This window comes from Pteropus vampyrus, unplaced genomic scaffold, assembly GCF_000151845.1.
Source record: "Pteropus vampyrus isolate Shadow unplaced genomic scaffold, Pvam_2.0 Scaffold463, whole genome shotgun sequence".
Lineage (NCBI taxonomy): Eukaryota > Metazoa > Chordata > Mammalia > Chiroptera > Pteropodidae > Pteropus > Pteropus vampyrus.
This window is the reverse complement of record NW_011889244.1, coordinates 541,007-556,557: the sequence shown is the minus strand read 5'-3', so window position 1 is coordinate 556,557 and position 15,551 is coordinate 541,007. Positions and strand designations below refer to the sequence as shown.

Genomic DNA, 15,551 nt, shown 5'->3' with positions numbered 1-15,551 from the left:
CAGGAGAGAGTATATAAATAGCCTGAGACCATCCTATGGTTCAAATTCCAATTAGTGGCGCCTTGAACACTTTCAAAAGTGATTAGCATTTTGATAGGGTGACTGCCATTGAGGTGGTATTTCAATCTCAGCGGTTAAAATTAATTAGCACTGTTCCAAAATTATAAAAACGGAGCTTATCAGGAAAACTAAGTCATGTGTAACAGAAAGACATTTTGGCAGCCATGATTTCATTTGGCCTTTTTTTTTTTTAATGTAAACATGATTTTCTTTTAAATATTCTTTGGATCTTTTCTGCTCAAGAAAGGTAATGACATAAAATTCTGCTAATCCTCTTGGTAAGAGTAGAGAATGATTCTGGAAGGATTTAGGCAACTTTATTTTGAAATATTAACTTGCACTGTGTGTATGTATTTCTTTAGCCTAACATATTTGTTTTTATTTTTATCTTAAGTACATGTACAGTTTTTTGGCCCAGCCAAATGCCATTGCTCATCTGGATTTATCCAACACAGAATGTTCCCTGGACGTGGTAATGTTTTTATATTGCTCTGGGGGGTCTCAGAACAGCCATTTAGATGGGATTCAAAGGCTTTCTCCCAAATAAAATATTCTCTTAGACCTAGAAATATGTGAAAATAAGAGTGCCTTATTTCTTTCTAGGTCTGTGGCGCTCTTCTCCGTGGATGCCTTCAACATCTAGCTGTGCTCAATCTCTCCAGAACCATCTTTTCTTACCGGTATGAATTTAGTCCTGCTATCATTATTATCTAGGAATGTCTTTCTCTCAGAAACAGTTGTAGCGATATGAAAACAGAATGATAAAGGATGAATGAGTGAATGTTGTACATGGAAGAAGATGGCTTTAAACTATTATCTATGAATACTATGCCTGGAAAGTTCAAGTTTTTGTTGTATCTTTTTTTTTACCACAGTTTGATGTTCTTATCAATAATTCCATCCTGTTTATGTGAACTCTATAAAATGCACTATTTCTCATATGTGGACAGGTACTCTCTCAATATAGTAAAGACTTTTTTAGAAATTTCTACAGATATTTCTTAATGATGAACTTGGAAGTAAATATAAACTACCTCTGGGGAACAAAGAAAATACTCATCCCAAAACTCATGCATTTTAACCTGTAGAGTTGAGTACCTCTCTTCTATCATCTTGACCTAGAATTGTTTGCAAAATAGGGCATAAAATTAGAAACAGCAAATATTCACATACAGCAGCAATTTAGACTGGAGAGAGGATAAAGAACTATGAAAAGTACGTGGGTTATATAATATGGGATCCTGGGCCCGTTCAGTACTTAACACTCATCATTATGACCACATGTCATAAACTTTTAATAACATGGAGAGTTGCTTAATATTAGAGTTACCTCCATTTTTACTAGTTAACTTTTTAAAAGCTTTTATTTTCAAAGGAATAACCCTCACTTATGTGGAAAACTTAGTTATCCAGCGCACTTTCTTCAGCAGTTGTGCCTCACAGTTAATTATTGTGTTTTAAAGTACTGCTGGACCATTACTTCAAGAGTGATGTAAATGTTTACAATAGCAAGAATGTGCCACAAATACCTCAATAAAATAATATCAGAGTTGAGAATTTTCTTATACTTTGTTTTGAGGGCTTGAGATCAACCAGTTAATTCATACATTCGAAGGCAGCTTACGAAGTCACGCCCAGGTGGAGGTGTGATTGACTGAGGAACTGAATTAGAAGGCGATATCATAGACTATAAAGATTTTCCATAAAATTAGTTCTTTTGAGTTCACAATACTGTGAATTCTATAATGACTGGTGTTCGGTAGAGCTATTAAACTTGTAGAGCAGAATTGTGCTAACAAATTGCCTTGTCTTCCAAATGAAAGGTTGTGATTAAACTATTTAGTACCCAGTACCTTACCTAGACATAATCATAGAAATCCCTTAGTAATTATCTTGAAATTGCTGCATTTACAGTGAATTAGGGACTGTCAGCTGGGCTATTCACACTTTTGTTCACAGATAATTTCATAAGAGCATCACTCAGGATAGATGAGGTTGTTCTACAGTAACAAATGAGCCTCCCAGCTCAGCCCAGCCCCATTTCCATGGCTTTCAGCAACGGTAGTTTTGTGACATGTCCCTCATGGGCTGTCCACATGACCTTCACTCTGAGAGGCTGAGAGGCCTCTATCTAGAACACTGACAGTTGTGTAGCAGAGGAAGAAGAATCGTGGCCTTGCACGTACTAGCTGGTAAAGCCTCTCTCTGGAAGTTACACACATCACTTCTGCTGTGTCTGATGTCCCATTGGCCTCGGACTCAACGTGCACATGCCTGCTGTCAGAGGGTGATGAGCATCCTCGTCTCTCAGAAAGGGACAGTGAATATTTGGAAACTTTGAACAGTCGACACCAAAACAGAGTAGTCAGAGGAGAGCTGTATTAAAAAAAAATTTAACCACATTTGCTTATCGAAAAACGAATGGGAGATTACAAACATTTTGTTTCAAGATCTAGAACCAGAGTTGTTGGAAATGTCTAATATACATTCTACCAGAATTACTTCCTCTTATGTTTATTTTTCATCTTCTTAGATAGACATGCTGGTTGCTTAGGTATTTCTTCTCAAATAGCATGAAATTGCCTTGTTTTAAAATCTTTTTCAAATATTGACAGGTTTTCTGGGACCTCTGTGTGTTAGATGAATATTGATGAATCTTATTTGGTTGAGCTAGACCACTAGGATGGCCTCTGCCCTGAGATTCTGTGAATCCTTCCATAGAAGATGAGTAACCATCATTAAATGGACATCTACTGTGGATCAGGCTAAGTGCCTTACACAGGGACTTATTCAATTTTCCCACCAATTCTATCAGAACAAAACAGGCAAAGTGCTCACCTTCCAGCTTTGATTCTGGGATCTTATTTTTCTTGAATTCTCACAGTGGTGTCGACTCTGCTTTCTAGCTGAGCTGTGTGATTTGGTCCACTTTCTTCCCACTGTAATAGAAGGGACATTATTTGGAGGTTATAGCCATTGCTTTTTGGAGTTTTTTCTTTAACTATTTTAATATTTGTCCTGAAATTACTAGATTCGTGATAGAGATATAAGAACTGAGCAGGAAATTTGCCATGCAGGCTTCATGCCACTCAGACTTTCTGTGCTGTTCCTCAGCTTAACATCAGGTCACAGTCTTGTTGCATCTAAAATTATTGCCAAATGTAGGTGGTGATTTTTAACATTCAGTGTTATCCAGTGGGAAAACTCATTAGATTGTTGAGAAACATTTTCATTGACATCTTATTCCTTAAAAACCCAAACATGGAGTTTTGTGAAGTTCTATAGGTAAAACACAGTACAATGAGTTCATTGGCCAAAAAGAAAAGGAATAAATTGTTTTAAGGACTTAATATGATGTCTTAACTTTTCTTACATCATTCCTTTAATTGTATTGGATTAGTTTATTTAGCTTTTAGACATTTTGTTTCTTTTTACCTTTAACTTTCTACTGAAGACGTAACTGATTCACGGATTATTTCACAGTGCCTGAATAACCAATGGAACAGTTTTGCCAGTTTGGAAGTCAGGTGCTGAGATGGAAGTGTAACTGTCAGGCTGACACTTGTGTTTTGTTTTTCAGGAAAGGAAAAGAAGTACCCCTGACTTTCAAGCAGTTTTTTAGTAGTTCTCTGGCTCTGATGCAGATCAACCTTTCAGGCACAAAACTGTCCCCTGAGCCCTTGAAGTGAGTAGTTAATTCATTTTCTTCACAGTTCTTAGAGTTCAACTTGTTATTATGAATGTGCTCGAGGGAAGGAAAAGACGTATAATCCTAAGACAGACAACGCAGATGAAAATGTCTTTTTACTTTGGGACACAAAAGGAAGTCAAATTCTTTGTGATTACGTTGTGCACTATTGATATTATTGCATCTTATATGAAAAAAGAAATCTTTCTTTGGTTTGTGACCTTGGCATTAGTCACTGATTTTGTATAAAAGTTGTGTGCCCAAGTACTACTGCTTTTATATTAACCTCTGTTTAGTCCATTTTAGGTATAGTCTTATGTGTCTCTTTTTTAATCAATGTTTATTCTGTTATACTAACAGTAATAATTAAAACTACACACAGATGTGTACAACAGAATTTTTAGGTGCTTTGGTTTCTGAATTACCTAGGTCATATAGGCTATCTTTTGGTGTTTTTCACTTGGCAACCAACTCATATTATGGGTTAATATCTCTAGTGTAGGTGTAGTGGTGAAGTTAAACTTTTTAACTAAGTTAAGGTTTGGACGTAATTTATCATCCTTGAAATTTCTGTTCATCATTCCCGGAAATAATCAAAAGAACTATAGGATGAAATTCTCTGAGGACAAAGAACATATTTTCAAGTACGTGTGAATATGTACATTGTCAGATATGTTCAAATGTTCAGGTGTTCCTCAGCTGCCATGTAAACCAGCACTTAATTTTTCTCTTGGAATTTGTATGAAATGTTAACATCAATGTCTGCTATTCATATTACTAGAATTAATCTTCATCTAATTTGTAAGTTGCCTTTTTTCTTTTCGAGAGGTATAAGATCTTGATTATAGTATTCTGTATGACTAAAACAATGGATGTCTTTAAGAACAGTAGATCCAGTCAGGTGCTAAAAAACAACCTGTTATAGCTGGCCTTTTCTTTTTAAACACTAAATTAATATATTAGTGGTTTCCCAGTGTAACAGCTGCAAATAGTAAACGCCTCACGATTAGGCTGTTTGCATGGATATTAATAAAGCTATCAGAATCAATATTCTGAAGGGGGGGGACCCATTATAATGTAATCAATCACACTCATTAATTATTCATCCATTCAGCTAATATTTATTGATCATTTACAATGTGCTTGATACCGGAAGGGCTCTAAGTAGAAAGCAAAACCAGACTCGATCCTTGCCCTTATAGTGTATTAGAGAGAGGTTGGCATCTTCACAGTGGTTTTAGTGTTAAGGTACGTGTGTTCTGATTCTTTCAGTGTTGTTGATTCTCTTAAAATATAGAATAGTTCTTCCTCGATTAGCATAATTGATTGTAAGTGAATTCCACACCACAACAACACCGGATTAACTGTATTATAGATATAGATTTGTAAATATTACACTTCGAAGTTGTTCTGTAATTGTTAAATCTTATGACCTGTGGTCATTTGTGGGAATGTTTAATTATGTTAAATCAGTAGTCTCTTCAGATCTATATTTTACTCAGTAAAAATTTTAATGTGAGAAAAAAGGCTTCCTTGTTGAAGATTCTGTAAACAACCTTCAGTTATATACATTTAATGTCATGTTATAATTTGAAAAGATATAACAAACTGAGGTGCTTAGGTTGACCTGTGAAGGGTAGGATTGAAGTGAATTTCAAAGCATGACCCTAAGCTGGACACTGGGCACTTACGTGTGGACTGTCACCATTAGTGTTGACAACAATTGAGGGAGAGCATCATTATTCCTATTTACAGTTGAGGAAATTGAGGCTCAGAGAAGCCGAATACTTTGTCCAAACTCCCTATGGTAGCAGGTTGGGTTCCTGGGAAGTGAACTTTGAGATGGAGGTCAATACGGCCCCCAAAAAAGAAAGGGGGAAAAACCACTTTTTGGGAAAAGAGGAACACTGTCACAAGAAATTGAGCCGAAGCATGCACACAAATGAGATGCACCCAGCCTCTCTCATAGGACAGTGTTAGATTAGGGGCCTAGTGAACTGCATTCAGGAAATAGACAAGCTCTCCCTCCAGCCTCCTGACCAGCTGGGGTTTTTGTAGTGGGAAGCAGGCAGGCTCTTGTGCTCTGTGCCCACTGCGGGGTTCCTTTCAGTGGAGGGAGCCAGGGAATTAGTGGAAGGGGGAAACCTCGGAACTGGCATCAGATACCCTACCTCCACCTCTCCCTCAGCCTCGCCCTGGGGCTTTTGGAGCATGCTGGCTGGAGGTCTTTCCCACAAAACATTGAGAACAGGTGGTCACTCCAAGGTAGGACATGCCTTCGTTCCACTCTCTGGGACTTACTTCCGCCTGTCCCCTGTCACAGTTACTTGCACACATTTGTTCCCCTTGCTTGAGGGTGGAGCCCTCTCTTGCTCATTTGTATTCCTCACAGGCAGTGGTATTTAATGGATGTGTGTGCAGGTGTGGAATTTTTTCAAGCTTTCTCATTGGTGTTGGATTCTGTAGGACTGACGGAAGTGGAATCCATTCATTCTCAGAGAGAGAGGGGACCCACATGGTTAGTCCAGTCTCTTCAACATGCAGATGACAAAAGTCTTTTCCAGAGTGGAGATGTAGTTGCCTGTGACCAACTGCCAGAAAGGCTCGCAGGATCCCGTCCTCAGGCTCAAACTAGAGACTTGTGCCTTCTCCCTAGTGCTGTTCCACCCCTAGCCATACCACCTCTGTAGGTCTTTTAATAAACCTGTCTAGACCTAAGGTCACATCCTGGCATGCTCCAGAGCCTGACTTCCTCGCTGGTACACTCCTTAGGAAAAACCAGCTTCACTTGGCTACTCTAATAACGATCGCCTAAAAATATACTAAACATTATTAGAACTGTCCTCAAGTAGTTGGAATGGGAATTTACGCAGATGGGAATTTACCTATGATGAGCACAATTTAACTTCAGTGTTCAGTTAGGGATACTGCGGTTTATCTGCCCAGGAATAGCAGTCCTGTCGGGTTTTGCATTTATGATGGACCTGCCCCGTGTCAAACGGAAGAATGTTGCAGCATCATTTTTGCACTGCTGTCGGAAGACAGAAATGCAGTTGGCATTTTAAAAAGTGAAGTAGTACTTGGTGCTTGACCTGTGATTCAGAAAAGGCATTCTTATTCTGTGGGTTTTATTTTAGTGGAATGTGTGGGATCTGTATCTCATGTGTGTGTTTCTTTGCTCAGGGCACTGCTACTGGGCCTGGCCAGTAACCATAACTTGAAGGGGGTTTCTCTCGATCTCAGCAACTGTGAGGTAAGAATGCCCGGACACTAAACACTGGAAGAGATAACAGCCTCAGCATCGCTTTGTCTTTTTCCTGGAAAAAATGTGATACTGTGATTTCAGAGGATGTAAATTAAGCAGGAAAACATATTATAGAAGTTTCTAATGTTCTGTATTTTGCAAGTTTTATTTATAAACAGCTACAGGATCCCCATTCAGAAAGCATTCAAGTGTGTTTTTAATGACTTTTGTTTTAAAATCCCCATTCTTGGTGCCAGTTTCTTAAGTATTTCACGATGAAGCCTTGAGATGTAAAGCCATTATCATGAAAAGTGTAACGTACAGCATTCCTTGCAGGGGGGAAATGTGTATAACCTAACTTCAGGTATGAAAGAGAATAATGATCATGTCATTAATTTTATTTTTTAATACCTTGATTTAAAACAGGAAAATTAAGATGCTTCTTAAAATCGTAGCAATTCCAAACACTTCCTGTCAAAGAACTCATAGAGAAGAATTGAGACTAAAAGCCTCTACATTTTAGAGGGACCTGAATTTTACTATCTTGACACTTTTAGTTTGTGTGGAGATTAGTAAGAAATTTCCTGGGTACATTCACTGGCCTCTTCAGAGCCTGACTCTACCCAGCATGTCGCACTTGGTCTCTTTTCGGGGCTAGCAGTGGAAGTCTTTCATTCCTGTTCCTGGGCCTTTATGCCTGCCGTCCTCCCTTCCCGGGCCCTCTCAGAACACCCCTCCACTTCCCAAGGCCTCCCTCCCTTCAAGGATCTAACTCAAGTCCAGTTTCCTCCACACCTGCATCAGACTCTAGGGTTTGATCCAGGTTTGGCCCTTACTAGCTGTGCAGTCCTGGATGAATTAGCTGATATCACTTAATTTCTGTATCTGCAAAATAGAGACGATAGTGCCTCTCCCTGTGAGTTGTTAGGAGGTTTAAAGTAATTGGTCTTTGAAAAGTGCTTCATAGAGTATCTGGGACAAATAAGATTGTTTGCTCTTGTTTACATGTCTGTTGCTCAGATTTCTTTTCTGACTGCATCAGCCCTTTGTGACCTTGTTCTTTTCTGGTTGCTTAATCCTTAATGATGGTGACATGCATTTGGACGCTGACGACTGAGTGCCTTGCACAGTTATTAAATTGGCTCCTGTAGGCTTTCCCAGCTAGGTCATAGCTTTCTGGAGGACAGTATTTTTGTCTTACTTTTTTGTGTTTCTCTTACCTCCTAACAAAATGCTAAGCACCAGGCCAACACTCTGTATTGAAGATTAATGCTTTACCTCTCTGAAAATACTGGTAACTGACAAGTCTGAAATCATACCATACAAATTGTTAGTGGAGAATACTTTTTTAGAAATTTCGACTAGGGTGAACACCACCTGTGTGTGATTGACTAGTCATTTTGTTAGGGAAAAAACTCCTGCATTGTAAAATTTTTGTGTGAAAATCAATACTTTTTTATTCATTAAAAAAGGACCATCAAACAGAAACCAACTGGTAATATGAATTATTAGTTTACCAGCAGTTTATTAAGGGTAATGCCAATAACAAAAGCTTTTTATGGGGAGAGGGTTAAGAATGGAGATGGGAAGGGTTATTCCATCAAAAAAAAAAAAAAACAAATTGATATAAACTCGATTGCTCTATCAGATCAAACTACTAATTAACAATGACCTATATGTGGTTTTACTATCCTGATTAAATATTAGAACTACTACCAGTATAACATCTTTAATTTAGTTCTGTGATCAAAACTGAAGTAGATAGTGGTGCTCATCTGGTTCCCACACGTAAAGATGAGAAACTGAGTTCTAAAGAAGCTGAAATAATCATGCTCCCTAGAGGCAAAGCCATAATGAAAGTACACCCTCCTAATTGTTCTTAATAATAATATTGATAATTGTTAGAATATTAAATCTGATTAGATAGTCTCTTAAATAAGTTGATAAAGGCCATATGCCCAAAGAACTTGTTTTTTAAAGTCCTTTGGCATCCTATTGGGAATACTTTCAAAGACGACGTTATATTAAGTAAGCTATATAAAATCCACATTTTTATAGGTCAAAAATGGCAGACTGTTGGCAATTCCATATGCCAGTAGGTAGTAGACTTTTTCTTTTATAAATTTTTCTTTTAAAGGAGGAATCCAGATCAAACGATTGCTCTGTGATGGTAGGACTGACCATTACTATGCTCATAATTCCAACTTCATATTGGCCATTCATTTGTAGAGTGTAGGACAAAGTAATACTGCCGATGGGGAACCTTTAAAACTATCTTAGTACTGTGTTCTTCTACTATCTTTTAGCTGGACTCACAATACTGGTGACCACTTTTATAAAGTTATACGTTATATTGCTGCTCATGAAAATTAGTGAAACACAAAATTATTTTTCTAAACTAACATGTCTCATCACCTTTTTTTCCTTAGGGATAGATGTCCACATTTAACAGAGTTTCACTTTATTCATCTCTGTGATATAATACACCTTTTTCTTGAAAGATATTTGGGCCTACGTTATTATCCATGTAGAATGCTTGGCACTTTGAGTATTAACTGCTACTGTTTAATCATTTGGTACTTCAGAGTTTAGATAATGCTCTCAGGAAAAAAGCTTTCACTAATTTGGAAGTTTCAAATTACACATGTGTCTTTTTTTTTCCCATTCATTCTCTAGTCATAGTATACCCAGTCCTCTCTACTCTTAGCATGCCAGTCAAAATCATGAGGGAATTCAGCACTTAACTTTCTCTCATGATCAGATAAATTCTTCATCTGTGGTGGCAGTGAATGAAACTTCTCCCTGACAACCTAGTCATCTTGGGAAGTCATTTCCACAGGATTGACTTACTACAGATGAGGGGCTGACATACTTGAAAAGAGTTTAATGTCTGAAGCATAATCCTGGCTGCTTCTGCTGTGGGTGCCATGCAAGTTCAGTGCCTCCTACAGGTGCCTCTAGTACAACAGTCTACCCAAGCCATGGCGCAAAGAACAAATATGAAATACCTTAAAGTCTTTTTATATTTATAAAGAGATAATTAGTTTATTTTAAAGAAGCTATTGTCTGTTGATTAATTTTAAAGTGAGGTTATATGGGTGTCATAGAAAGTAAATGACTATCATCTGAGATGGTGGGTGAGTTTATTGGGAAAGAGAGAGGAAAGTAGCCTTAAATAGAAATTAAAAGTATATAGATAGGAAGCTTAGAATAACTTTGCTTAAACAAATTATTTTTGATTTTAGCATATGCTGGTTCCATTGCTATTCATTCTCACCTTTCCTCATGAGTCGTCCTCGTAGTATTTTGGAGTATTTCTGTATTCCCCTGAAAGAGGCGTTTTACATTTATTAATTTGAATGAGAGAGATTTATACTTTATGCTGTTTGTAAAAAGTATCATGCAGTTATTTAGAAATTACAGAGTTACTTTCCTACAGCACAAACACTATTGTTATTTGGAAACTTAAATCCCAAATTTTGGGCTGTTTTCTTTTGGATCTTTGAGGGCTAATCTAACAAGCACGGATATTAACTTTTTATTTACAGATAAGTTCTATATTTAGAGAAAAAACTTCTTTGTTCCCTAAGAGGTTTCATATTAATTATGTTATCACTTCTCTTTTTCCTTGGTCTTTTAGCACCAATATTTAATTTTTTTTATTACAGTTGACATTCAATATTATTTTATATTAGTTTCAGGTGTACAGCATAGTGGTTAGACATTTACATAATTTACAAAGTGATTCCCCTGATAAGTCTAGTATACCCCTGACATGATACATAGTTACTACAATATTATTGATTGTATTCCTTATGCTGTACTTTACATTCAGTTGACTGTTTTGTAACTGCCGGTTTGTTCTTTTTAATCCCTTTACCTTTTTTACCCAGCCCCTCAACCCCTCCTCCCATCTGGCAATCACCAGTTTGTTCTCTATATCTATGAGATTATTTCTGTTTTGTTTATTTGCTTATTTTGTTCTTTAGATTCCACATATAAGAGTGAAATCATATATATCTTTCTCTGTCTGTCTTATTTCACTTAGCATAATATCCTCTAGGTCCATCCATGTTATTGCACATGGTAAGATTTTATTCTTTTTAATGGCCAAGTTATATTCCATTATATATATGTACCACTTCTTTATCCAGTCATCTATTGATGGGTACTTAGGTTGCTTCCATATCTTGGCTATTTAAGTAATGCTACAGTGAACGTAGGGATGCATATATACATTTTCGAATTGGTGATTTGGGTTTCTTCAGATAAATATCCAAAAGTGGAATTGCTAGGTCATAAGACAGCTCTATTTTTAATTTTTTTGAGGAACCTCCATACTGTTTTTCACAGTGGCTGCACCAATTTGCAATCCCACAAAGCATACACCCGGGTTCCCTTTTCTCCACACCCTCGCCAACACTGTTTGTTGATTTACTGATGATAGTCATTCTGACAGGTGTGAGGTGATATCTCATTCTGGTTTTAATTTCTCTGATGATTAGTGACATCGAGCATCTTTTAATGTATTTATTGGCCATCTGTATGTTCTCTTTGGAGAAATGTCTATTGAGATCTACCCATTTTTTATTTGGATTGTATTTTTGGTATTTAATTGTATGAGTTCTTTATAAAAACCCCTTATTGGAATCATTGGCGAATATTTTCCATTCAATAGGTTGTCTTTTTGTTTTCGTAATGGTTTCCTTTGCTGTGCAGAACCTTTTTAGTTTGATGTAATCCCATTGTTTATTTCGTCTTCCGTTTTCCTTGCCCGAGGAGTTATATCAGAAAAAAATGTTACCAAGAGCAACATCAGAGAGTTTACTGCCTATACTATGCTGTTTTCATTACTGTAACCTTGTAGTATAGTCTGATATCAGGTTCGATACCTCCAACTCTGTTCTTCTTTCTCAAGATTGCTGTGGCTATTTGGGGTCTTTTGTAGTTCCATATCAATTTTAGGAGATTTGTTCTAGTTCTGTGAAAGATGCCATTGGTGTTTTGATAGGAATTGTATTGAATTTGTAGATTGCTTTGGATAGCATGAACATTTTAACGATGTTAGTTCTTTCTATCCATGAGCACGATATATGCTTCCATTTATTTGTATCTTCTTCAGTTTCTTTTTTCAAAGTCTTATAATTTTCTGAGTACAGGTCTTTGGCCTCCTTGATTAAATTTATTGCTAGGTTTGTTTTTTTTTTAAGCAATTGTAAATGGGATTGTTTTCTTAATTTCCCTTTCTGATAGTTTGTTATTGATATATAGAAATGCAACCTATTTTTCAATGTTAATTTTGTATTCTGCTACTTTACTGAATTAATTTATCAGTTCTAATAGTTTTTGGTGGACTATTTAGGGTTCACGGTGTATAGTATTATGTCATCTGCAAATAATGACAGTTTTACCTCTTCCTTTCCAACTTAAATAACTTTTCTTTTTCTGGTCTAATTGCTGTAGCTAGGACTTTCAAGTAATTTCTTTTCTATAAGAAGATAGCTCAGAGTATTCCTGGGAGACAAAAGAGTATCATAGCAAAGGACGGACACTTTGGAATCAGAAAGACCCCTTTTGACACCTGGCCTAGCCACTTGGCTTGCCAAGTGACTTACCTTTTTTTCATTCTTCGTTTCTCACCTGTGGAGTGGGGGCGAGACTAGTTTGTGGGGATGGTACTGGGCACAACACTGAGCCTGGCATATGTGAACCATAATAGGGGGAGGAGAAAGATGACTACAGGAGCCTTATTTTTAATGTAAGACATTGCAGCATAGGTCAGTATTGCCTTTCTTAAAAATGTATTTAGAAGCTTTAAAATATTCTGTCTTTACAAAAACTTTTTTTGAGGATTGTCTTCAAAGCTAATTTTAAACCTTTTAAGAATTTGCTCTTCAATCTATAGTCACACCTGACTTTTGACACAAAACAGCATTACCTTCTTCAGCCAGACCTGCCTCTGAGTGGCCTCTAGCTGGTCCTAATTCACTTTCAAAGAGTGAGGAATTAGCATCTGTGCAGATGTTCAAAGAAATGTGTGTATTTCATTGCCTTCAAGGTTATTTTGAAAGAAGAGTTTCAAAGCTGTTTTACATGTTAGTACTGATATTGGGTTTTTTTTATAGATATTCTCTCCATGGACTCGTCTACCTGAAAGGAGGCAATGGGTCTATGGGTTCTGGCCCATTTTTAAAAATCTTACTAGTCTTGCTTCAAGAGAATAATAGAGATGTGTCAGGAAAATCTCTGGTGCTTTAGAGAAAATAGAAAGGCTAATTATAGCTAAGGATTGGCTGCAGGTCTGATGTGGAAGTTTATTTTCTTAAGGGGAAACTTGCCTGCACATTATCCATGATTTATTGCAAGGTGCTTTACTGATAAGTAGGTGAAAGAGCACCAGATACTAAAATTTGTAATGCGTAGTACATTGCAGCAAGTGAACAGAAATTTTTGAGGCAATTCCATTCGATTTGATAGTCATTCAACCAGGCTTTGAGGTATGAAGACAGGTTTAGCATTAGTGCTGTTACCTTTACATATCACTTTCCTATTAGGATAGAAAAGGAATGAAAAACAGAAAATGCTTCACCACAGGAGGCATATGTGAATCAGTGTGATACATGCAACTGTCACCTCAGGAATGACTGTATGTATATATACCTTTCTTAGGTTCTAAATTGCTTTTTGGCATCAAACCCTGTGTTAAGAAGATATTTTCAACTCGATCTTGTCAAACCATATTTTGTCCTTGGAGAAACCTATGTGAGAAAATTTCCCATGATAAAAATTATTATTTTTTAATTAAAATTGGAACTCCTATAGAAGAAAAGTGATAATTTTATATTTAAATTTGTGATATTTGCCACATCTTTTTAAATGACCAATGTTCTTAAGGAAGGAAAATGAATTATTAAAAGTTCTCTCTAGATTTTAATGTATTTGCTTTCCTTTCCACATTATGCATATGTGCGTATTAAATATAACTGTTCACTTAGAACTATAAGTAACATCTGGAATATTCCACCTTCCTTGAGTGAGAGGACACTTTTCTCTTGAAAGAAATGTGATTTTATTTTTAACATTTCATAATGTATTTAGTGATTCAGTCACATTTACTTCTCTCTGAGCTTGCTTTTGCTTTCCTTTAAACAATGCTGGTGTGTGGGATCCAAATGATGGTAATTTAAAAACCAGTTTTACATGAACACATGCAGACACAGCCTTTAATTATACAAATTCATTTAAAAGGAATTTTTATTTACACTAATGGAAAAGCTTTTACTGCTCAGGTAAAGCTTTGTGTTTGGGAGAATTTTAGACATCATATAACCTTTGATTCAATGAAATGTTCTTGGAAACTGAAGATTAGTATCTTATTTAAATTTTTGATTTTTTGGTGGGGGGCAAATTTAGTTGGAAGTGTTTTCTCTGATTCTTTGCTGTTTTATAATGTGTATTGATAGAGACTTTAGCTTCTCTATTCTTACTCTACTTACTGCCCATAACATTTTTTGTTTTTTCTCCTTGGGCTTTCCTTAGCTTGGCCATTGTGTAAGTACTATATGAATTGATAAAATTAGCACATTATTAATATACTTTATTTTTTAACAATTGAGAAATGTTAGTTTTATGAGTATGTGCTACAAATATTGTACTATCAGTCAAAAATTTTTATAAAAAACAGATTTGCGCACTTAAATGTCACTTTGAACTCTGTAATAATCATATTTTCCATTATCTATAAATGGGACATATTACTGTATTTTATAATAATAGAGAAATTTTCTTGTAGAAATTTTACTTCTCACAGAGAAATTGCCAACAGCAAGTAATGAAATCGTAAAGACTTTATGCACTTATGTTTATCTTCTCAAAAGTACAGTTTGTTTTTCATGCTCAGAAAATCAAATTATGTTTCTTTGAAGCGTTTGCCTAAATTATTTCTTGCTTTACCTTTGACACAGTCTTTATATACATTCATTTCTTTAACTATTAACAAGCTGTGACCTGGAACAGTGCTTCTCAAAACTCGTGGTGAAGAACCTGTTTTCTTTTTTTAAGTTTTTTAAGTTTGCAAAAATGTAATAAAAATTAATTATTAGAAAGATTTAAGAAGATATAGAAAATACAAGCTCTTAATTTTTATTAAGTGTAACAGACCTGAAATTATTATTACTAAGGTTTCTAAAATATTTATAGTCAATTTCTGTACTTAGTTTATCTGAGACCAGTAACAAACTGTAGACTGCCACTAGTCCAAGGACCACACTCTGAGCAGCACAGTGCTGGGGACAGTGTGCAGTGGTGTGATAAGATGGGCTTGAGGGGGCGTTTGGGTAAGCCTGAGCACTCCTGGAAAACAGCTAAGTGTAGTGTGATGGGCCTGCTCACTCTTGGCCACAGTTAGGGCCCTTCAGCTGCGGAGTGGGAGGAGTTTTGGTTCCCCTGATGTGTGTAGACCAGCTTCCAGGGGAGGTCTGCCTCTGAGTTCACTTCAGGCCCTTTGGAGTAATCTGTCGCCTCAAAAAGTAGGATAGGTTGAATTTAACGTATCAACTG

General features: G+C 36.4%; 1 protein-coding gene across 9 annotated transcripts in view; it reads left to right on the top strand.

Moving 5' to 3' along the window:
• The window catches only part of CARMIL1 (capping protein regulator and myosin 1 linker 1), a 268,640-nt gene that overhangs the window by 152,797 nt on the left and 100,292 nt on the right, over positions 1–15,551 (top strand). For all 9 annotated transcript variants that reach the window (XM_023524450.1, XM_023524453.1, XM_023524449.1 and 6 more), the window contains 4 exons: positions 455–532; positions 664–740; positions 3,641–3,745; positions 6,932–7,001. In XM_023524450.1, the coding sequence (XP_023380218.1) occupies positions 455–532; positions 664–740; positions 3,641–3,745; positions 6,932–7,001 (330 nt within the window). The remainder of the gene's footprint in view (positions 1–454; positions 533–663; positions 741–3,640; positions 3,746–6,931; positions 7,002–15,551) is intronic.